This window comes from Athene cunicularia (assembly GCF_003259725.1).
Source record: "Athene cunicularia isolate RWA chromosome 1 unlocalized genomic scaffold, athCun1 chr1_part1, whole genome shotgun sequence".
Lineage (NCBI taxonomy): Eukaryota > Metazoa > Chordata > Aves > Strigiformes > Strigidae > Athene > Athene cunicularia.
This window is the reverse complement of record NW_020799091.1, coordinates 82,700,794-82,724,670: the sequence shown is the minus strand read 5'-3', so window position 1 is coordinate 82,724,670 and position 23,877 is coordinate 82,700,794. Positions and strand designations below refer to the sequence as shown.

At 37.5% G+C, this 23,877-nt stretch overlaps 1 protein-coding gene across 6 annotated transcripts in view; it reads left to right on the top strand.

The window, feature by feature from the left end:
* Window positions 1–23,877, top strand: part of SH3KBP1 (SH3 domain containing kinase binding protein 1) — a 201,684-nt gene that overhangs the window by 96,582 nt on the left and 81,225 nt on the right. For 4 of the 6 annotated variants that reach the window (XR_003398469.1, XM_026849077.1, XM_026849101.1 and 1 more), the window contains 3 exons: window positions 2,488–2,611; window positions 7,889–7,963; window positions 18,534–18,730. Coding sequence is in view for 5 of the 6 variants with exons in the window: in XM_026849077.1 (XP_026704878.1) it covers window positions 2,488–2,611; window positions 7,889–7,963; window positions 18,534–18,730 (396 nt within the window). In the remaining variant the exon portion in view is untranslated. Of the gene's footprint in view, window positions 1–2,487; window positions 2,612–3,070; window positions 3,189–7,888; window positions 7,964–18,533; window positions 18,731–23,877 lie in introns of those variants that run through there. The other 2 variants (XM_026849119.1, XM_026849086.1) reach the window with 2 other exon arrangements.

The following is a 23,877-nucleotide window of genomic DNA, read 5'->3' as shown; positions in this document are numbered from 1 at the left end:
CTGCTGAATGAAATCCTCCTCATTTTGGATTGTTTGGTTCAGCACATGAATGCTGGGCATAAATCAGGACCTAGGTGTATAAATCCTGAAAGCACTTTGTTGTAATAATGTACTATGAGAATTTTACTGAGTGCTCGTATCTCCAGATAGATTACCCCCATAAATAATGAATTTTCATTTGTAAGGCTTTATTGGCTGGGAATTATTGCAACGTTTCAAACCATATGGTGATGGATTGCCCCAATTTGGGATAGCTAAATCCTCGGGGTATTTTAGTGTCTTAGTTTATTGTATGGATTAATCTCTAGCTGGTGTGTTTTGAGACTTAAAGGTATGTAGCATGTAGCTATAGTGTTTAAAAATACTTAAAGGTGTTGATGCTTTTAATGAAAATTTCCTAATAAATCTTTGTGAGGCCCAGTTTGACCTGAACCTCTGATGTGTTGATAACATGCTTCTGCATTTTCTTGTGGAAAAAATCTGGGTTTTGCTTTAGATTTTTCTGAATTTGTCAAATTATTGAATGACATGGTATTTTTAATTCTTGAAACAGCTGGAAGTCTTGCAATAAGCTAATGAATGCTGTGAGTATATTCACATGCAGTTTAGATTTACCTGTCTAAAAATATTTGAATATTTGTATTTCTATACATGTATATAGGGATCCATACATAAATATGCCACATAAAGAGTGCTAGTGTCAACTTGTAAGAAAACTGTGAAGTAAGCAGGAGAAAATTACTTGAGGGAAAGATGGAACTGAGTGATACTGGTCACCTTATTTCTGTCAAGTAATCTCAGCATCTTGCAAAGCAGGGATCTTGGGAACTGTGTAATTCCCCTGTGGTTAATCTTCTGGTCAATCATCTAATGCAGTTATGGTTTAATGTTTAGCTCTAATCAGTAGAGTGACCTGGGAATGCTGCATTAGAAATATTGAAGTATTTTTGTAGCTCAAAGATTCTTGGCCATGTTGTATATTTTCTTTGTAATTATAGATCATATATAGGTATTTAGAGATATAATTTGTAGAGTCTACTAAGTGTGTGTCATGCAGTTTCAGTTTTCTATATGGTTTTTAATTTGTGTGAAGAGAAGAAAAGGAAATACTACCTTTTAGAGATTTTGATACTATAATCTGAAAAACCTGCACTGAAGTGATCGAGTGGTTTGTATGTATTCTATCCTCCGAAGTAGCAACAAGATAATAGCCATTGTTCCCAGAATTGTTCTTGACTTGACCAATACTACTGATGCATGGGGCAGGAGAGGGGAAGTTTTGTCATGGGCAGATACTAAGATTAAATGAAAGTAGCTCTGCTGGTCTGAAACAAAAAACCAACCCAGAAGGAGAAGAAATGTGCTAAAAGTGTTGAAGATGGAGAGAAAGCACAGGAACCACTTCTGAAGTAATGACAGTTTTCTTTGTAGTAAAATGGTACATGTAGCTAAGTTGAAAAAAAAAAAAAATCAACCATTCCTCTATAGTTTTTATTGGGGGGCAGGAAGGAGATGGGTCAAACATTACTGGAGACTGTTGTGTCACAGATTGACCCTGACCTCCTCTGTCATTTTTTTGGTGAGTAGTGTCTGACAGATGAAAAGTATTTATCTGTTAAGCATGTGTTTAGCTGATGCATATAAGAAGTAATTTCTTGCTGTCCCATTACAACCTAGAGGCATCTGGTTTCTAAGTGCTGTCATTTCACTCCCTGACACCTCGGTTCAATCCTGAATGGGTTATAAAGGAGGGAGTTTGTAATTTTTAAGTACTATTTTCTCTTGAGATTGGGCTAGGAAGTATATCTCCTCCTTCTGACTGTATCATTATTATGTATTTCAGTAGCTCTTTGTAAATCTAGAGTCAAATACACATTAGTAGCATTCTTTGTTCTCTGTAGATTTCTTACCTTAACACATTAATGATGTTGCAACATTCTTAATTTTGAAAATAGATAATTTCTCATTTTGATGGGGAAGGCAGAAATACTCACATGATTTATCTTAAGATACCTGGTTTAGACTCTCTGAGTAGCCCTTTGTAGGCATTTCTCTTTTGCCATTGATTACTTAGGGAAATTAAACTCTTATAATCTGCAAATCACATCCATTAAGAAAAAGATGATGAATAGGAGCACAGTGTTTTCTGAAAATTTAGTGATTGAACTGATAACCATAAAAATTGAAGTGTAGAGACACCATGTGCTCTCTAGTTGTTCTTTTATCCTTTTATTTAATGCTCATCCATGCTTCTGACTGCTGTCAGCACTGCTGAACATTTCCAGATGGGTCTAAGCACCTTTCTGGTTTTTACTTGGAAAAAAAATATGTTCTGGCTTGGAGCCTATGCCATGTGCTCCTTACCTGAAATTAATACAAACTGTTCAAAATCATTACTGTCACTATTATTGAAAATCAAGTACATAATGTAAGTCTGTAAAGTGTTGCTTATGTTAAACCCCCTTTTTTATTTTTGTCTTGGTGCAGGTGGAAGAGGGCTGGTGGGAAGGTATACTCAATGGAAAGACTGGCATGTTTCCTTCCAACTTCATAAAGGAACTGTCTGATTCTGATGATGTTGGAGTAGCACAGGAAGAGCAAGTAAAGCCAAGTAAGGAAAAAAATATTATCCATGTTCTGTATATATGTCTGTGTCTTTACCCCGAACACATTGGTAAGGTAGTGCATTCTTACCTCTTGCTTGGAAGTGTTTTTAAATGCCATGTTCATCATTTATGCTGTGAAAGGGTCAAATGATGATGATGTGTGTACTTGCAATGCTACCTGAGTTGTAATATTGGCAATGCTCCCTGAGCTGTGTTAAGACTTGCCAAGCTGCAACAACCAAGAGGAGAGAAGGCAATGATGATTACTGGATTTGTATTTCAAAATAAATTACAAGCATTTTTCTGGTTTTAGATGTGGAAACTGAGCAAAGTAACCAAATATCTACAAAGTGGCTGTGCTTATTTAAACGAGGGATTAAAGTGCCATGCCTTCTATAATGACTCCAGTAGATTTAAGGATTCATAATTATTGGTGTGGGACATGCAGCACTTTTTCCCTCCAGGTGCTGAGCATGTTACTATCACCTCCGTCACCCACTGCCCCAGCAGCCAAAGGGAAAAAGGCCAGAACTGGGACATGGACTTTGTTCTCTCACTTACAGTGGGCCAGTACTGCTGCAGGTGAAAAGCATGTTTGGTAACTAAGTTTGCAATAGTATAAGCATGGTAGTGGGTTGTCCTATTTATAACATCCCTTGGAGAATAACGTGAACCAAAAGTATGCTGTTATATGAAATAGACACTTGTTGGTCTTCATGGTTTTTCTGTTCTTCAGATATTCTTTTTATTTTTTAATTCAGTAGTTAATTCTGAATCTTTAGTGAAAAGGAAAAAAAGTCAATTGTATTTACATATTTCAGGCTAATTCCACAACATCTGCCAAGGTCTTTCTGTTTTCAGCAGTGCAGATATTCATTACTATGTAGTGTTCTTCTGAGATCTCTGAACAGGCAAAAGTTAAAGGACTTCCAAGATCTTTGTAAGCTTATTTCAGCTGAAATTTACCAAAGCCTTTATAGTTGATTTTGTCAGTAAGAGGTAGAAAGTTATAATACTTTCTCTTTTTTTTTCTTTTTTGTCTCTCATTTTTCCATTTAAGGCAAATTTGTCACCTTTATACCATCCCACAAGAAATAAGATCCTAAAAACCTGACTTCTGCATTGATGAAAATTTTTCATACTGTTTTTGTAACGGACTACCTATTCGTGTATAGTGGTACTGGTGACCTAGTTTTGTTGTTAGTGCTGCTAAAGATATTTACAGGTAATGTTCCTTCAGAGTGGAATGAAAATCTTGAAGTTAACAATTTTGGTGTGATGGAAAGGAAAAAGGGGCGTTAAGTGAAGTTGCATATTTCAGTGAGATTGCAAACTGCTTTCTATAACCTGTGTATGTTACCATGAATTTTGTTCATTATAAATACAGTGACTCTTGGAAGAACAAATTGTGTAGATGTAGTTTCAGCTCTGGATTCTGTAGTGTTTGTTACTCTGTAAATGAACAAGGTAAGTGATAATGTTCAGGATGAAATAATCCAATTTTATCCATATGAATGAATGAATAGTGCTTTCTCAGGTAATTTACTTTATATTAGGCATCCTTAAAATGTCTTTTATCAAAAACATACACTGGTGTGTGTAAAAGCAGCCACAAAGCAGTAACTTGTTTCATCAGCATCCATAATGACACATGCTTAGTTCAAACTCGGTTTTGTGTGCTGGTTCCACTGTCAGTGGAACCTAAAACTTGTGATACTTGTATTGAGAAGATTTTGGAAACACAGATACCACTTTTGTCTGTTTAACCAAATTAAAGATAACTATAGTTGAGAGATGGGTTTTCTTCTTTTTGTATGTAATCTACATCTTTGGAGGTGCTTTGTGGCTAGCTAAGATGATGTTTTATCAGGAGCTATTTTATAAACAGCAATGTATCTATAAAACAAAAGAACACTGTAAATCTCCTCAGAGACAGGGATTCAATGAATGTTGAGATTCTTATGGGGGTTTTACTACTTTTTTATTTATTTCTTTTAAAGTAAACTCATCCATTTAAGAACTGCATTTCCCTAGCAGTATTATGGGAAATACTCATCAACTCAGTTCTTTCTGTATGGTTTATATAATTGTTACAGGTGTTGGTCTCTAACACATGGTGATTTATGAGGCTCTATTTGGCTATACTGACTATTTGGATTTGAAAATCTCCATAATGAGATTGCAAAAATTTCAGCAAGTTTATACAGCTGACTAGGAATGATAATCTCATTTCAAGTATCTGTGCTTAGTCTTAAAACACAGCAAAATAAAACCTGAACAAGTAAACTCTGGAAGATTTGGACGTCAGGCTAACATTACTGTTGAAATGCTCTGAATAACATCTCAAGGGTACACATTCATGCCTCTAGATCAACTCTTTCCTCTGTGGATGACAAGATATGGCAGCACTTAAAAGCTGCAGTAGCTCCTTTTTGTTTCTCTGGAAACATTGTTTGAATATGTCTGTATCACAGGACTTTGTAAGGCAGAAACCTTGAATATAAAATCTAGATTATTAAGTTAGCACTCAAGTGTGAGGAGCTGTACCTGCACATTGAACTAGAACCTTGTTCCACAAGCTTCTAGAGTGGCCTAGAAAGGCTTGGGGTGTAGCTCTGCAATCTTGAGCAGCAACCTTGAACTCTTCAGCCAAAGCTTGTAAAATGGATAAGGTAATACTTAGCAGGTTTACTGTAAGACTTGGGAAAGAAGCATGGGATCATTGGAGAAGGGGCACTGTGTAAACACAAAAGTATTTTTGAGTTAATAGTTAAATTTAATGCTTTGGTGAAACTTAGCTTGATATTTTAATCACATTTCACTGACCTTCTCTAAAGAGAGCCTTTTTAGAAGGGCAAATGTAATTTTGGTTAACTCAAAGTAAAAGACATAGAGAAGAGAAAAACAGTGTAACTTGGCTTTTTAGGAATAAGGTTAATAAAAATGCATATTTCTCTATCCTTCATTATGACCTACACGGGCCCAATGGGGAGAAAGGTGTTGTCTGATTTTACTGGTTTTGTTGTATCCATGTAAATTTTATGGCAGATCAGAATAAATGGCCAGAAGGAATTATCTTAGTTTCTTTTCATGCTCTGCCATAGAGTAACCTCAGAAGTTTCTTCAGAACAAAAAGCCCCTTTTATGCAAATGTCTGAGACTAGTTTTGGAAGTGCTCAAATATTTCTGAATACTGACAGTGGGACTTAACTTTGAAAGGGTTGGGAACCTGTGCTTCCCTTCAGATAGTGGGTGCTCAGAAGATTGGAAAGTAGACTGTTACAAGATCAAAAGATTTGTGGGTTTGGGGGGTTGTTTGTTTTTAAAGTATTTGTCCCAGCTGTAAGGTGACTGCCAAATTTTTTGTCTTCAAAGGCACATTTCAGAATGTAGATATGGACAGGATCAGGTGGCCTTAGAGTAAATAAGAGTTCCTTGTTCTTTAAAGCATCCTCTTAAAACATTTCTTGCCTGACTGTTACAGCATAAACAGGAAGTATACATTATAATTTTATTACTATATGAAATGGATACATGCATTATCATATTACTTTCTAGATTTCTCAGATATCTAGTATTAATTTTAAGAATATTTTCAATACCACAACTTATTACAGTCTGTTGAGAAGCAAAATTTGTCATGTAGTAAAATAAGTCGTATCTGAGAGAGTCAAAATATTAAGGGGATTATTTCAAAAGCATTTTAGTGTGTTCCTGTCATTTAGAGGCCTTTTACATCTTGCTGTCTCTTGTATGTGTCTGTTCAGGATTGCTAGGCCTATCAATCAAGTATTTTTAGAACCTGTTAGTGATGGCCACTGAGAAGTCATGTCTGCTGGAGTTAGAACTGATGATAGACTCATCAGCTGATAGTTCAGTCAGGCAACCTCCTGTATTATGAATTCTTTCCTCATTGTCATGAGGCTTAACAGAACTTTGTCTTAGCAATTTCTTAATTGTTGTTTGACTGTTTTAATAGCATTCTTTTAATGGTATTTTGTAAAAAAAAAGGTGGAAAGATGGATTTGTGGCTTTTTTGCTTCCTCATTATGTAAAAATAAGGCAAGGAAAAGCTTTTGTTATTAATTAAATGGCAAGAGCAAAACAAAAAAGCAGCTTTTTACAATACATAAATGAGCGTAGGTTTTTACTTTCTGAAAGTCCAACAGAATGATATGCAGGGGGAAAAAACAGACATTTTAGGTACCAAAATGGGTGTGATGCTATGTTGGGACAATTCACACGTAGTAGCTATTTTGCTATAAAATTTTACTGAAGACATTAATTTTTATGATGGTATACCTAGGTAAGATTGGCAACAAACTAACACTGGTATATTCTTGGGCTTGCCTGGGTACCTTGGGTTTAAAAAAAACCCTACAACACAGAAATTACTTCAGCTGCTCATGCCTTTACTTTCACTTGAATTTCATATCATAAATATCAGAGCATGAGTTATCTTGCTATCGAAGAAAAAAAAAAAAAACAAAAATCAACGGTTTTGATAATAAAACTGTTATGTTAAAGATCTAAGATGAGAAGTGGAAGTTGTTGGGGTGTTTTGTTATTTTGTTGTTTTCTTTTTTAATTTTAGTATTTTGTTTTTGTTAATGTGTGCCAAGTCAAACACCTGATGAATGTATTGGCTGAAAAACTGGTTTATTCAGGTTTTAGTGTCATATCCCTTCAACTAAGCATTGTTTAAGACCAGTTCCATGTCCAAAATGTTTGTAATAAGTCATCTTGGAAAGATGCGGTATTTCTGATGCTCACAGGATCCTGGCATATTAAAGAAATGTGAGTATTTCATTGCCCTGTTTGGATGTCAGCTGTGTTTGTTCGAGTGCACTACATTTGCATCAAGAGTGTTGAGCCACTGTGAGTACATCATTGCAGTAATAATTTTTTTCAGGCTTCCCCTGTGGTATGTGAGGAGGCTGAATAAGACAAATAATTTCATTTGCAAGTCTTGCGACTTGATGGACAACAGACAAAACCTAAGGAAAATACATTCTGTTGGACATTGTAAAGAACAGCTTTAGCAAAAACATGAGATTCTTTTATCTGACATACATGCAGTAAGAAGATTTTAACTTCATGTACAATCAGATACTTTTGTTAATATTCTCGTTGTTTTGCTAATGAGGCTTTAAATATGCTAGTGACTGAAAATACAGATTAAAACTTCTTCCTTTCCCTTCTTTTTACCATCATTCGATCTCTTCACCCCCACCCTGCCCCTTCTCTTTTTTTTCGTTTTTCCTTCTCTTGCCTGCTGTCAGGAAAATCTGCCTTTGAAGGGACAATTCTGTACAGAGTGGCACCGGCAAAGATTGACAGCTACAGACGCTATAACAGTGAGTGTGTTTCAAAATCAACAAACAATAGCTTTAGTCCTCTGTATTTGTTTGATTTATCTACACTTGTAAAATGTGCCACCGCTACTCACTTATGGCTACTCTACATGCATATATGTCTGTAAGCTAAAGTCAGTTTGCTGCTGCTGAACTGCCTCGCCTTAATGCAATGAGAATGCACTCCTCCCTTCTGTGCATGTGTGTGTTACTTGTCCATATAAGGTATGTGTGTTAGCCCACAATAAATTGTAAATTACGCTGGATGTTTGGGTCTCAGCTATGGATTGAAATTAAGCCCATTTAGTCTCATCATTTTTGCTGCCTGAAACATGAAGATTGTTGATAATAACCTCAAATCTTGGCATTAAAAGTCCTTCTGCTCTAAAAATAAGAGTTCCCATTGTGATTGCTGAATTCATAAAATACGCTTTGCTTTTCTTAAAGAACATTGTAGTATTTTGGGTTATTTGTTGTTGGATTTTTTGGGGAGGTTGTTGGTTTTTTTTTTTTAATTTACTGCATGCTCTTCATTTGGCATTCTGTCTTTGACAGCTATTACTCACAGCATTTTGGCTGATAGGTTTTTTCTGCCAAAGAGGATAAAAGATGTAAAGCTACTTTCATTTCATGTTCAAGTTTTTGCCTTCTGAATTTTGGAAGCAGGGAACATGCTGCTTTTCATACGCTTTGACTCCCCTGTTAAGACAGGATGTAACCATCAGATGCCAGACAGAGGAAGCAAGGAAGACAGAAATCTGTCCTTCCACCTGCTTCCTCATCGAGAAATCTAGCAGAAAGAGATCGATCCTACTGAGTCACATTCAGTGTGACTAAGTACAAAGTGTTCAGTCCTGTCCTCCGGTGAGCAGGATGTTGTGCTAACTTTGGCATCTGCTTTCGTCCCAGACAGTTTTCTCTTGAGAAGATCCAAGCTGTGCTGCCCTTCTTTCTGGGTGGGGGGTGTTCGTTCTTCTACCGCTGAGGACTTTTGTCTTATTATGCATGTTCATGGCAAAGGATGAAGCAGTTGAAGTGGTAGTATTCTATTCTGATAACTTGCACTTACACTTTCTTTTTTTAAACAAAAGCTGATCTTTTTTTAACCACATTTGTGAATGTGTGCAGCTCTGAGTATTTCCTCATGGAGAATTATCTCCCTGTCTACCAGAATTCATCTCATTTCTGCAGCTACTTCTCAAGATTCCAACTAAGCTCTTGCTCTGGCTGGAGCAGACCATGTGGCTGGTGGTTTTCACATTTTTCTGCTGCTACTCACCTTATATATAGTCTTCATGACTGCTTGTGCATCAATCAAACTGCATGCTTCTTGCAGAGTTCTTAGACCATCATGTCCTCGAACCCATCTATCTGGTGAGCATAATAAGGATTTATGAAGTAAATCTCCAGTATGCTTGACTTCTGACTTTAAGATCTAGCTTCAAATCAGATGCAAGGTCTCCCTTTGGAGACTTTAATTTTGCAACATTAATCTTTCTGGGCAGCGTTGCCCTAACATTACCTTTCACAGTTTTCAAGAAACCTGCTCTCTGTGCCCATTCAATTTTCCATTAAGAGTCAAATGGCCCTTCTCCTTTTATCGAGACATTTAGGGTGAGCCTAAGTGAAGTCAGGAAGAATTCAGTCACCTTTCTAGTTGTGCTACAGCTCTGCATTTAGTTCTCCTTGTTAATAATACTGGCCTTTGGTTGTGCCATATCATAAAAAATAAATGTCATCAAACTGATTTGACAAAGTGCAGGATTGGATAGCTGTCTACAGGTATGCCTGATACCCAGCTGGAAGAAGACAGCTTTACGCGCAGTAGATTGTCTCATGTTGCTCTGAGCAAACACCCATCTAAACTCTATTTTTAAAGCTGACAAAAGAAGTCTTGTTTAACACTACCTCCTTTGGCATTTGGTTGAGACTTGCATTTTTTTTCATGCTGCAGAGATGTTTTGCTTTCTCTGTAAAACTGCATCTCAGAAGATCAGATATCCAGCTACATTTGTGGCCTATTTGTTGCTTACTGGGTTCAGAACTGAAACTGAAGTGGGCAATACACAAAATCAGGTCATCCAGGAAAGTTTTAAGCAAATTGAGGGTTGGCATTGTTGATACTATCAGAGATGTTATCTCCTAAATTAACATAGAAAAAAGAGGGGTTTTTTTTCTTCCTGCTACATCTATTGGCAGCTCACTTCCTGCATACTCCCAAATGTTCTTCCCAAAGTGTTCTTCCCAAACAGGTCTACTGAAGGGGTGGCCAGCTCCTTCCATTTCTTATCTGACCTGCGGTCCTTATTTTTAGACAAATATCTATGCACCTGTATTTTCAGTGAAAATCATTTGGAGGCATTCCACAGAATTATTTTCATTTAGGGATGTCTGTTTAAAACAACTCACAGCTGCTTTTATTTCAGCTTTCTGATTCTTTTATAAATTAACCTCAGTTCATAGCTTTAGACTACTTATGCCCAAAGGGTGCTTGGATTTACCTGTATCACATTGCATGAAGCATTGCTCAACTTCTGAAGCAAGCTTAGAGCTTTTACTTTACAAACACATGCTTAGTGCTAAATACTTTTGTTTTGAAAGTTGTTTTGCGACTGCTGTGTTTAAGAGAAATTTTCTTGACCAAGGCCTGTAATAGCTAAACCCTGTTGAATTAGTGTGTAGCTGCTTCTAGAGATACCTTCCACTGAAATATGCAAGATTGTCTCCTGCATAAACACTCAGCCTTGCCTTCATACGCTGACTTGGCTTTTTTGGTCATTTAGTATGCCAGGCTTTGCTCAGTGATAATTCCAACTCCTTTGGCATTCTGCTCATCAACCTGCTGTCAGAAAATCTTTGCTACTGCGTATGCTGGGCCAAGAGAGACACACAGCAACAAAAAGTTACTTATTGTTTTGTTGATCCACAGCCCTCTTTTCTCTCATCCTGCAACTTTTCTGCACCTCCACAAAAAAAATGCTTCTTGGGTTTCTTTTTTTTTAATTTACTGGTTTAATTTCTCTTTCTTCCTTCGCTTTCTTTTTCTTCGAAGATGCTATAACTGAGGAACAGGGCAGATACAATGCTTGATTTGACAAATATTTGCCTCTCTTTCCTTATGTGTGGATCCACAATGCTGTCAGTAATAGATATTAGATATAATGGAAGAAGATGAGACAGGATCGTTGAAACAGAAATATTCGTGAGTAATCTTAATTGTGTTTTCTATTGCTTCAACACTTTTTAAATTTTTTTTTTTTACCCTCCCCCTAATCTTTGAGGAACTATGGCTGGTGATAGCTCCAAGAAATCAATATGGTTGATGTATTTATGACATGATTAATCCCTTTTAAGTGTCTGAATGTGAGTGAAGTTAAAAGAGAAACCCAAAGGTGATTTTAGCAGTTCTGAAGAGAAGACAGTTACAATTTTTTATTTCACCTCAACTTCTTATAAATTGCTTACAAAGAAGAACATACATTAAATGCACAGCTGTTACAATGAAAAATAACATCTGAGAAGGAACAATGCTAAAATGGGGTGAAGGAAATTTTTATGATTAAAAATAAGCATCATGTTTTCTGGAGAATGAATGTATCCTTTGGGCAACGGTTTGGGGGTGATGAGTGGAAGAGTATGTTGATTGGGATGAAACACATTAAATCCTTCTGTTGATTTGGACTCCCACTACCAAGTGGTTTTCCATGAGTCTCACAATAGACCGTTTTTTGGTGAGTGGCAGGTAAAGAATCCTTTTGGCTGTAGTTGCTTACCCGTCCTTTCATGTGTAATAACATGTTTCTGTACTTGGTGAGAACAAGGGTGGTGAAAAATAGTTCCAAAATAAAGATGACAATGGTACAGTTGTAGAGCTCCTGAAAGAAGGAATGATTGTTTCTTCTCACTCTCCCAGTATTTGGGGAAACGGCTGGGGCTGAGGTGAAGCCACCGACTTCCGTATTGATGGCTCTGTATTCATGTTGCAGAGGGTGCTTGCGCTCCATTGCCCTTAATGCATGCTGCTACGTGGTGCTGGACACCGCTCCCCTTTTCCCTGCATGATTTCTTGTGCAAGCGTAAAAATTTTGGAGCTGTTTCTTATGTGGCAAGAACTGTTGTGCTAAGGCGAATGAACATGCTGAAAGGAAATGACAAAATGTTTAGATTACACGATTACATTTTTTTCAAGGAATATAACTGAGAATAGTAAATAATGACTAATATTGAGATAGTCTGCCTCAGCCATTTGTACATGTATAACTACTCTTGGTAAAGAAGCATAAATTTGTTTTTTGAAAGCATGAATTTATTAACCTTTAAACTATGAAGAATCAACATGGCTTTGTTCTACAGTAATATTTAAAATCAAACTTCCTTTTCTGGTTTATGATTTTTTTTATGACACTATGGAATGTTGTTGGATATGGCTTCAACAAAATACAGGACTTTGACAGAAAGGAAGCTCAAGATAAATACCTTATCGGCTGTGAGTATTTGTTCTGCCTTCACCAGTATGTGAGGAAAAGGAAGGACAGTTCCGGTTTCGTCTACTGCAATTGCCATGTACAACTTCACCTTCTTTGTCATTCAGATCAGTTATTCAGGCGTTCCGTGCTGTCATTCTCTAAATAGAAGGAAAGGACATATTTCCCCTCACTTTCCTTACTTTCCATAAAAGGCAAAAATTCCAATAAGCTCCATTTACACAGTTCTTTGTTCTATTAAACACAGTTGACTGCGTTTCTCTTTGGCTGCCAGACCAAATCAGGAGATCCATTGCATCGTCTCAGGTGTGTGTGCCTCTGAACAGCTGATCACTTAACAGAGCTAGCCTGAGAAGTGCTTAGAGCCAGAGCATCTGGCATAGTGGTCCATCTTTTGCTCAGTGGCATAAATTGTCTGCAGAGAGAACAATCCAGAATAAAGAACAAAAATCAATTTGCTAAATAACAGCTCGAAATAGAAAGCTCTGTAAAGCTCACAATATAGTCCCCCTTTTTCCTGCCATTTTAAGCTCTTTAGAAACAATCCATTTCCTGCTTTGAATGGAGTTAATTTTATCACAGCTGTTTATTTTTGTTTTAACAGCTTTAGTTTACACAGCCCTTTATCATCCCTAAATATCTTTCTGATTTAGAATCTTGGTTTGATGCCAGCGCAGCTCTGGGGCTGTTGGCGAATTAAATCTAATGTTGCGGTCGCTTTTTAATCCCTGTTTGAACTAATCTGTTTTGGTACATTTCAGAATGTTACTCTCAAAAGACCCATAACTGGCATAGCAGGAGCATGGTGTGTTTGAAATGTCTTGAGAAAACTAATCTTTCTTATATACCCATAGAGGAAAAAGTGTGTGTGAAGTGCGAAATTCCTCCAGACAGTGTTGTGAGAATTTAATCTTCATGAATACTAAATTAGCTTGCATTTGTAAGGAGCATGAAGCAGCACAGAATCTTAGAGCTCTAAGTGTTTTTAAATAGCAGTATGTCAGTAGTCCTGTATCTTCTCCCAGCCAAAAGGTGGGTAAGGTTGGCTCCTGGGAGTTTTAACTTCTTGATGCTGATGCTGCCATTGTTCAGATTTCAAGGATCTTACCATAAAAGTGCACCCAATGCTCAAATTTGAGCTCTACCTTGTGGTGCTACAGATGATTCAGCAACAATAAATGTAGGTAAAAGAAAAGTGTGTTTGCCTGTAGAGCCAGAAATGGGAGGTGACACCCCCAAAAGACTTATGTCCTGAGAAGTTTTAAAGATCTGAAAAATTTTCTTACTATTAGGACTGGTATGGTAGTAGGCATGTTAGTGAGCACCTTGTTGATGTTATGTTCTTAGCTTGTCAGCTCCAAATGCTGACAGAGAGCTGGCAGATTCTAGAAAAGTTGCTGTTAAAAAAAAAAAGAAAAAAGTGGGAGGCCAGACTCCTGCAGGTTTTATCCCATCCTAGCTATATTTGAAGTATTTAATAACTAGACTTAAAGAAAAGCAGGATGTGCTCAGTGTTTCTGTGGATAGCAGTTTACTGAGCTTCTGGCCTTACCTTAGTGCTCAAGTTCATAGCTCTGCCACAGCTGGTTCAGACTGCGTGGGTGTACCAGTGAGCAGCAGCAGATGACTGCGCCAACTGAAATGTTATCCTGCTTTTAATGTCCATGTAGCAACCTGACCTCCCTGCTAACTGTAGCTGCTCTTGAAGAAAATTTCATGTTTAAAGTTCATAATCTGACATATAGGTCACTGAGGTTCCTGCTTAGTTCCCAGCTGTATCCATGGGCTACATTTCGTCTTTTGGGGAAACTATCCACCCAGCTCTGTTCTCCTACTAAGCTGTTTGCAGTGCTGGCTAAAAAGGTCATGAAAAGCTGAAAGAAGAAAAATGTGGATTGTTGGAAGAGTAACATTTTTCTGGTTTGGGAGGAGAGATCACTTCAGACATCCCTTTCTTGTGTAGGCAGGGCTGGGGACGCCAGTGCAGCCTCCCTTGGCAAGATTGCTCCGAGAGAATTGCTGACATATATATCTTGAGATATATAGATATATCAGGGAACAACCCAATGAAAAATAAATGAGAGGAGAGAACTTGTCAGGCAGGCATGGATATAGTGTTGCAAATCCTTGCTTACAAGTTCTTTATCTGTACAAATCAGAGGTGTGTATCTCATGTACCTTTAGAGGAAGGTAAGAGAGTCTCCTTAGAACATCTTTAAGAGTAGAAGCATGGTAGGTTATTCTTTGTAGGACTGTTCTGTATTTAAGCACTGCACAACTGTTACTTAATGTTACCACAGATCTTCATTTTATCTAAATTGTTCTGTTTCCACTGCATATAGTCCTCCTCTTCTGTCACTTTTACCTCTTGCCATCAGTCATGAAGCGATAAGAGCAAGAGCAGACTAGTTCTTGGAAAAGCCGGGGATTTTATTGTTGCTTATTTGTTCAAGTCCAGAGGGTTCCTCAGTTTGTGTCAGTCAAAAAATAACAAATTATGTCACTTTCCCAGTTGATCAGGAAGAATTATTTTAACTTTGAAACAGCTTTGTAAAACTGACCTCCGTATCTGGCCACTCAAATGCAGTTTAGTTTGGACAGGCATAACTTAAGTCCATTCTGTCCTCATTTTAAAAAAAAGCCGGACAAACCTGCTATTTCCTATGTTGCTTTCATTATGAGGACTGTATTCTGAGACAAAGCTCAGTGACAGCATAGAGAATGAAATGATTCTTGGATTATCATCAGGCACAGATGGGTGATGCTAGGGAAGTCTTTTGTAAGCCTGAGGTGAGGTTTCTGATAGAAGGTGTGATGTCTTATCATAGAAGAATTTTCATAAAAGATGAAGATGTCATTATGAAAAACAAATGATGACCCAGAAACAAAAGCCTAATTCTTACAGGAGCCCCTTGGGGTTTCTACTTTCTCTCTCATGCAGGCTTCAAAGACCTGGAAGTCCGTGTGAGACTTCTTGAGTAATTCCTGTAATTACTTCCATATTTTACTTCCATCCACTGGCCAAGGTCCAGGTCCTCTTCTCCCACAATTAGTGATGCAGAAAACCTATTTTAATTATTTATTTTAGCTTTTCTGTTCATTTCAGGGAGTGGCTAAGAGCAGTCGGGTTTCTATCAGTTAAAATTCAGTTACTTGTGGAGGGAGGTCTCTGCACTGCTCCCTCCCTCCATCGCAGAGTAGTTTGAGGAGATTTTGACAAGGATGAAAGAAGGAACCTTTGCCAGAGGGTAATTTTCCCACCCCATATCAAGAAGATCTTTTGTTCTGCAAAGAGACAGTGATCACTGTGATTTGTTTGAGTTTTTTGAATTGTAGATGTTTTATGATCAGAAATATTTGCAACTCAGTGTAGTCAACTGGTGACCATTCTCTTTGGATTTAGAAGTGGTAAATAAAGTTGGTTCTAGCCTCTGTCTCAGCCAGGGCCCTAGTGACTGATATTTTGCAAAGCCAGGGAAGGCCTAGCTAGTAGAACTTACAGCTTCTGTTACTGCCCAAGGCACAACAAGGTGTAGGAGTAAGAGAGACAGTGACTTTGCTGTGTTGTCTGAAGCGATTTATACCTCTCTGGCTTACCCTTGCACCTCTGAGTGCCTCTGCATTGTGGAATGGCTTTGCTACAGATAACCACTCCCCTCCTGCCAACCACATCACAAAGCAAGGTTACAGTGAATGCTTGAATTCCCTGATTATTGCTTTCATGAGTTCTGGAAGAGAAGGAGCACAAGGAATTTACTTTGTTGATGGCACGAATACGGCTGTTCTTACTGCTATAATAAATGAGTGAAACCAGACTCGAGGTTTTCCCCCACGCCCGTCTTGGGACAATAAAAAAGTCCAACCAGAGAGATCAAGACCCCTGCATATTTAAGATAAGAATTGTAATACTATTATTTAGTATACTTTTGAATTCCAGGGCTGCACAGCTTATGGAACAAAAAACTTGTTCAATGGTATCTAAATTAAACACTCAAAGAAACAGAAAAATCACTTGTGTTCAGCAGGTAGATGTAGCAGCCACTCAGAAGGCCAGAGGACCTAAGCATTTTGTTTAGTCTTTTTTGTTTGTTTCTAATCGGGATCTTCCTCTAATTCCACATTTATACTCCTTTCATGTTTCAGATACAGCAAATCTCAGAGCAGCATACGATAACTTTTCTGCTTAACGGTTTTGCTAAAAATCCTAGCCTGAAACATAATTTCTAATTTCATTTCCTAGCAGCACCCTGGTGTTGAAACTAATTTAACAGATGAGCCCCTTGCATCCTGGATCATGAGGTTGTGCCTGTAGGCCTCAGGACTTGCACTGGTTTCTGTGGTTCACTGGAAAAGCTTAAAGTAGGCCTTGAAGAAGATGCTATGGTTTACTGGGTAGTTGTGTTGCTCAACAGTGAATTGCCAGGAAGACAAGAAGTCCCCCCCAAAAACAAGTTGCTGCTCACTAGCATGGCAGAAATTTGTAGGCTGGAGACTGTCTGTTAAAACCAAAGGCATCACTTAATCTGGGGAGGCAAAAGCAAAGGGTTCAAATGGTTAATATTAAAAATTTTATTCATAAAGATTTTAATTTACTTCAAAATATTTTTTTTCTTTAGGTAATTCCTCTATTTGGTTTTGAAGGGTTGTTCTAGTGTAGGCTAGAAATTATATTCAGATGCTTTCAGCTCAGGAACACTGCTTCATTCTGTTTCTGTTGCTTATACACATCAGAGAACTGTAGAAACTGGGGCATGAGGAAGATTTTTTAAAACTTGCCACATACTCTACAACTTGCAGCCCTTTTATAGGGATCCAGTAGACTTTGCCTGATCTTAGTGCCATTTCTTTCCTTTTGGCAGAAATACGGATAATTTTGGGGTAACGTTACTTGCTTACCAGGAAGAAGGAAAGAGTTTTATGTATAATCTCTATTTGATTTTAGGTGTCCAGGTTTTAAAGAAGAATATTTCTTCTCTACTGGCAGCCTCTTACTATGAAAATCCATTGCAATCATTTCGTGGACATTGATATAAAAATAATTAAGAAGATAAGCTTACTTGAAACTTTTCTTTCTTTGACTTGTAAGGTCCACATCTGTGGCACCACAGATGCTTGTGAGGGGAATGTGAGGATTTGAGTTTGTTACTAGGTAGAATTAGTGCTGTAGTAGCAGCAATTGCTGTGGTTTTCCTGGAAACATAGTTTAGTCAATCTGTAATGCAGGAAGGAAGATTTAAATGATCCAGGGGACTGTTTCAATTGGAGGAAGCTTCAGTGGGTCACACTTGCTGCCAGTGGCTGGCCTGATTCTGCACCATTCTGTGAAGTGGCTGAAATATCACCATATTGCATCTGTGGCCTCTCCTATTCAAACAGCAGATATTTTCAGATAAGTGCAGATAAATATTCCTATTCACTGAGAGAAGTAATGCAAAACAGAATGTCAGTTTTGATTTATTATGTTCCTAGAGGATAGTGTGCATGGGTGCTTTTCTTGTGAGGCTGTCTATGCTGCAGAGATTTAATTTTCAGCTGGGAACATATTATGCAGCTTATTTGATTGCAAATTTGTTTGAACAGCTTTCAGCTTTATACTTCCCAGTTAGGTAATGTACCTTTAGATACTAATTGCATAATTGGCTTGATATGAGTCACACAGATTAAGGTACAGTGTGCCTGGTCTGACTGCTTGTTAGCTTTAAGTGGCTTTATACAATATATGTACAACTGAATTTAACTCTTTCATTTATTGACTTGTCTTCCAAATAATTTTTATCTGAGGAAGAAGGATTTTCTTGGTACTCAAAGAATGGCCGTCTTCATTCATGAAGTTTTGATGCTGGAGTATGCATGTTTTGTGGATTGGTGTAAGTTCTAACTGGTACACCAATGTGATGAAATAAAGTGATTTATAAAACTCGAAAATGAGCGCATGGCACAGAGAGCATCTTCTCTACTTCTCTACCTGTTTCCTGTGGGTTTGTTTTCCTTTAGAAGATGGTGGGAGGGATCATTTTCCAGTCACAATCTGTTTTGTAAATAGTGAGCTTCACACCTAAGATTCCTTCTTTTATCCTTCCATTTCACAGGCCTAAAAGATGCTACAGGCTCTGAGAGTGATGGTGGTGACTCTTGCAGCACAAAATCGGAAGGAGCCAATGGAGGCACGACAATCCAACCCAAAAAGGTCAAGGGTGTTGGCTTTGGAGATATCTTCAAAGACAAACCTATAAAACTACGGCCAAGGTCAATAGAAGTTGAGAATGACTTTCTCCCAGTAGATAAGGTACGTGTCATTTCTTAATTCTCTCTTGGTGTTGGTTTAAAGAACTTTTCATCCTAAAGTTCTAAATTCTGTCACTGGCCAAAACTTGAAGGTTTATGGTCATTATTTCCTAATCTTTCTGTGGATAAGATTCTGGGTTTTTTTTCTTTTGCCATGCACCAGAAAGTGAATTCCAGTGAGGTTAGTTGCCTGCAAGAACAGTTACTTTGCTTAAAGATTTACTTCTCTGTTCATAACTCCATCTGTTTAATTGTTTTTGGGGTTTTTTTCCTAAGAAAATACTACTTTAGAGAACAAGACTGGAGAGGCTTTTCGAGCTTTCAGTTAGTCACATTATAGTAAAAAAAAACCCTGCTAATTCTTATATAAACTAAGAGGGAGATACTGTCATTGTGCCATTAGTTTGCTTAAAAAAAAAGAAAATGCTTTGGGAAATACCTAAACATCTCAACTTAGTATTGGATTTGCTGATTTAAAGGATGCTGTCAAAAGTCACCTAGCTTTGTTTAAAGGGATTAGTAAAAGAGAAAACATATTTTGTATGTTTGTTCTATATGACATTAAAAAAAAGTCCTGAGATTAATGTTTGGCGAAAAAATCCGCTTTCTGACAAATAGAAACAGACCATCTTTAAAAAGAGCATTCTTTGTTCCAAAGCCTCACTAAGTAAATCAGAAATAGAGGCTAGAAAGCAAAATTATATATTTCTAATAAACTGGAGGAGGTTTTAAAAAAAAGGAAAAAGAATTGATCACTCTAAGGTATGTCCATTAGAGAAACAAACAAAAAATGTGCATTTTTTTCTACTAAAGTAACAACTACAGAAAAATCTGTGAAATCCTTCCTATAAGTCAACAGTTAAATTTTCATAGGGTTACTGTTGTGCTGAGAAGTGTTAGGAGGCTTCCACAGCCTGGAGTTCTGCTATGGACATAGTTATGTGATGCGTTTTCTTTGGCTCCACAGTGATTTTAAGAAGCTTTTGGGCAGCTGCTCTTGTTCCCTGGTGCAGCAGCTTCTCACCCTTTGAGTTGTGCTTGTCCAGTTGTCTGTAGAACCAGGTACTATAGGAATTACATCTTTTGGCCCCCAGAGCTTTTATTTTTTAACCTAGATCATTTCAGTGACCACATTTGTAGCACATCGCCTACCACTACTTCCACCCTGAGTGGTACAGGAGAAGGGAAGATCTTGCAGTGACATGGTGGAAACCTTTAAGTTTATGCAAAGGGAGATTTGGTTAATAATTCACAGGTTTGCATTCTGTATGAGAAGGGTAGTGAAGAGCTGGGATAATCTAAGTAAAGGAAAAACCTTGATTGTATTACTCCTTGACCATTGTTGCCTTCTTCAAAGCCTGCATGGTACCCTGCTTGCCTTCTGCTTCTGGTTGGGCTTGTTAACTCACGTGTGGGGCTTTGTTAATGTGCAGGGTAGTAGCAGCTGAGCTGTATTCCAATGGCACCTCATCAAAGAAGCCCCCCTGGGATGCAGATAGGGACAGGTCAGGCCTGGTGGTGTTCACTGAGTGCTAGCTAATAAACCTCCCTCCTTCGAGATTCAGGGAGTTGGGTAGAGAGCAGTGAAGTCATCTCTGCATAGAGCCATCATGGTGTCTTTCTGCAGCATGGTTTATTTATGACCCTTACAAACTGCCAGTGTTTAAGGTGCGAGAGTGGGCTTTATGAAAGCCTTGTAAAGTACACTGAAAAGAATTTTAGCAGAACTTGAACTTGGTTAATAAAAGGTTTTCTTCTTCTTTTTTTTAACTTCATTTTGGAGGATGTTTGTTTTTATAATTTGATGGCTGCCTGCAATCTTGTACTTGCAAGTCTTTCCTTACAAGTCCCATGTAAGGAAAATTGCTTTGTATATATATAAGAAGCACCTGATAGCAGGCAGACTTAAACTCATGCATAGCCATACTTAAACCTTTTTTTCTTTGGACTCAGGACATCCTGTAGCATCAGGAAATGTGTATTTTAGTAGTACAGTTCTACAAGAGACGAGTTTTAAATTATTAATTTCCCACATCTAGGTATGTAAAGGAAATACGTGGTACAGGAAAATCACCTGAGGTAAACATACTATTATAATAATTGGTGTGTAACATAAGCATTCGCTTGTAAGGGTGATGCATATATAGGCACTGACCAGAATTCAAGTGTTGCACAAAATTCAGTTATTCCAAGTCTGATATAGGCAGATTAGGATTTACAATTGATAAATCCCTGTTAATGCCACAGGATGGATTTCTTGTGTTTGCAGTTTCCTGTAATTGTAGCAATCTCTACAGTAGTGATTGTAAATGGGAACTAATTAAAATAAATTACATATCCCTTGAACTCTGGAGTCCCTCCTTTTAATGTGAAGTGTTCGCAAAGTGCTTATGAAGTGGTCTTCATTCCCTGAAGGGGAATCTTACTCTACTTTATACTAATGAGAAGTTTTACCTTTGTTTTTTCACAAAGAACAAATGGTTGTGCAGCATAAGTCAATACATTTGTTACCCAGCTAAAAATTAAATACAGAATTTTCAGAAAATTTCTAAAATTTTCCATTCTACTAGCACACTTTCCTTCCTGTGTCTTCAGATTTCACTTAAAGTTGGTATGGTTAGTGGAAAATAGTGGCTTCATTTTTGTAAACACAATCCCTTATTTGTGTTTCAAGTACATAGATAACTAGAAGCAATGCTTCTTTGCTGTCATTACTTTTTTGCTCTCTAGGGTCAGGATGGTTAAACTTTGAGCCATGCGATTCAGAGGCTTCAGCACTGTGGTCTTTGCCTGCTCACAGCGCCAAAACGTGATTCACTCACACAACATTTGGCTATGACTGCAAAACATTAACCTCCCAAGTACTTCTCCTGGCTGCAAGAAATTCCTTCCTTGTCATTGCCATGTTCTTCGACATTTAATGCCGTCCGAGAGCAAGAGAATCCTGCATTGTTTGCCATTCCAAGCAAGGTCATATTTAGCTTGAGAGCTCTGCATACCAGATCAAGAATGTTGCAATGTATGATGCAGAATGCCAAAACAGTATGAATTTTTCTCTAGCAACGTATTTTTTTTAAGGGATCTTTGTCCTGGTATGTGCTTTGCTTATTTACAAGTAGCCTCAGTTTTTCAACAACTTGTAATCTTTTGAAGAGGCAGAAACATTGCTTTCTTCAAGTCCTTCTTTTTCTTTCTTCAATACTTTCTGAAGTTTGGAGACCCTAAAATGCTTTCAGTTGCTTCTCCTTGATACAGTTACAGATGAATCATGGTATATATTACTGTAATGATACTGTTACCTTTTTGATTTAAAATATTTCATAACAACTACTGATTTTCCTTAAAGCATCTATAAATTAGTGAGGATTTTATAATGTGAGATTCTTTATATCAAGATAATTCCCATGGAAAATGTCAGTCCCATTTATGAAAGAATCAACAGGGTCTCATTTTGTTGCCATTATCTCTTTGTGTTCTAATGTGTTTTCAATTTCATGAATCATAAATTTAGATCATATTTCATGCAGAGGTGATATGAACTATTGGGGTGTTAAGAAGGCTTTTACACAAATACTGGTAGGAGGATGAGGGCAGAAAGGATTGCTGCCAGTGAAGCAGAAACAGATGCCATTAGGCTCTCCTGTAAATCACCAGGCAGTTTGATGTACTTCAGGTGTTTGGCCAGTGGTAACAGTGGAAGATATAGTTGCCCTTGTCTTTTAAGGTGATCAATAAACTCTAAAGGCAAAAGTGAGGAATTGTGTGAAACCTCACTGGTTTTCTTGGTGTGCAGAATTCATTGCTTTGCTGTTCTTTGTTCTAAAAATCACAGAAACAGATAATCCTAGGGAAATTAATGATGCAGTTGTGAGAGTTTAATTTGAGCAGTGCCATCAGAGCTGTGCTTGTTTTAAAAAAATACAGGAATCAAATACTTAACGCTTTATAGTCCTTTTCTTTGCCTGTTTGTGTTGATGAATCAACCACTAATGCATAAATAGAATCAGGTTCCTGAGTCTTGGGTCTGTCAAATTCCCATTCATGATCAGTGTAAGTGAATTAATTTACAATGCTGCATGTGGCTGAAGACGTAGCTTGCTGACAGATGAATTCTTATAAGAAATACAGCATGCATGTAGGTATGTTGTGTCTCCTGAGAAAATTCAGTGTATCACTGTTAAGTAACACAAATGTTATGGTCAAATAGAAATGCCTGATTCACATGTCCTCCTCCTACTTGTGCAGCTCTGAGACATTTAAATAGGTATTTATGCTTATTTCTTTTTTCCTTTTTCACTTTGTAGTGTGTCAGCTTGTCTAAAACTTCTCTTTCTAGGTTGGACTTCCTTCCAATATGATCCATATGTGCTTCCATTGTTCTAACAAGCTATCACCTTTTCCTCTCATATATCTAAAAATAAACCTCTAAAAGCATAGGAAAGTTAATTCACACAATACTTTCCTTAGTCTGAGTTCACTGTAGTGGGTTGGTCAGTGAATTGAGGCTTCAGCTGAAAATGCTAAAGGATGTAATAGGTGAATATAAAATAAAAAGTCTTTAAAAGCCATTTTTATCTTTCTGAAAACTGCCTTTACTTCAGAAGAGACTATTATTTTTTTACATTTTCCATTTGAGATATATTTACTGTTTTCTTCAGGCAAGACTTTCATAGTGAGCTAGCAGTGGTGCATTTGAGCAGAGCTAGATTTCATTAACAGCCTTTGATGAGGTCACATTAGTGTTTGCCAGAACTTAATGTAAATTATATACTCAACCATCAAACTGGGGAGTCACTGTAATGATTTAATATAAAGGGGGAGGCTATCATGGCTCTAGGTCCAGCAACTTGTAAGATCTAGTTAACTGGTGTTTAGGGATCCTTCTCACTGCAGAACACTGAATTTATACAGAAATCTTTATTTCTGTATATATTTACTATGTTGGGAGAGGAGAAATGGAGAAGAAATAATGGAAGTAGACACAAGAGCTATAAGGCCTAGAAGCTCATGTCAATTATTAAGTCTACCTGTCCTTTGTAATAAGGTAGAAATTTGTAAACTCCGAGACTGAGAGCTTGCGAGGTCTGAGTTTCTATTTTGAGCTAGTGAGCCAGGGACCCAGAAGCTGCGGTGGATGTGTTATGATGA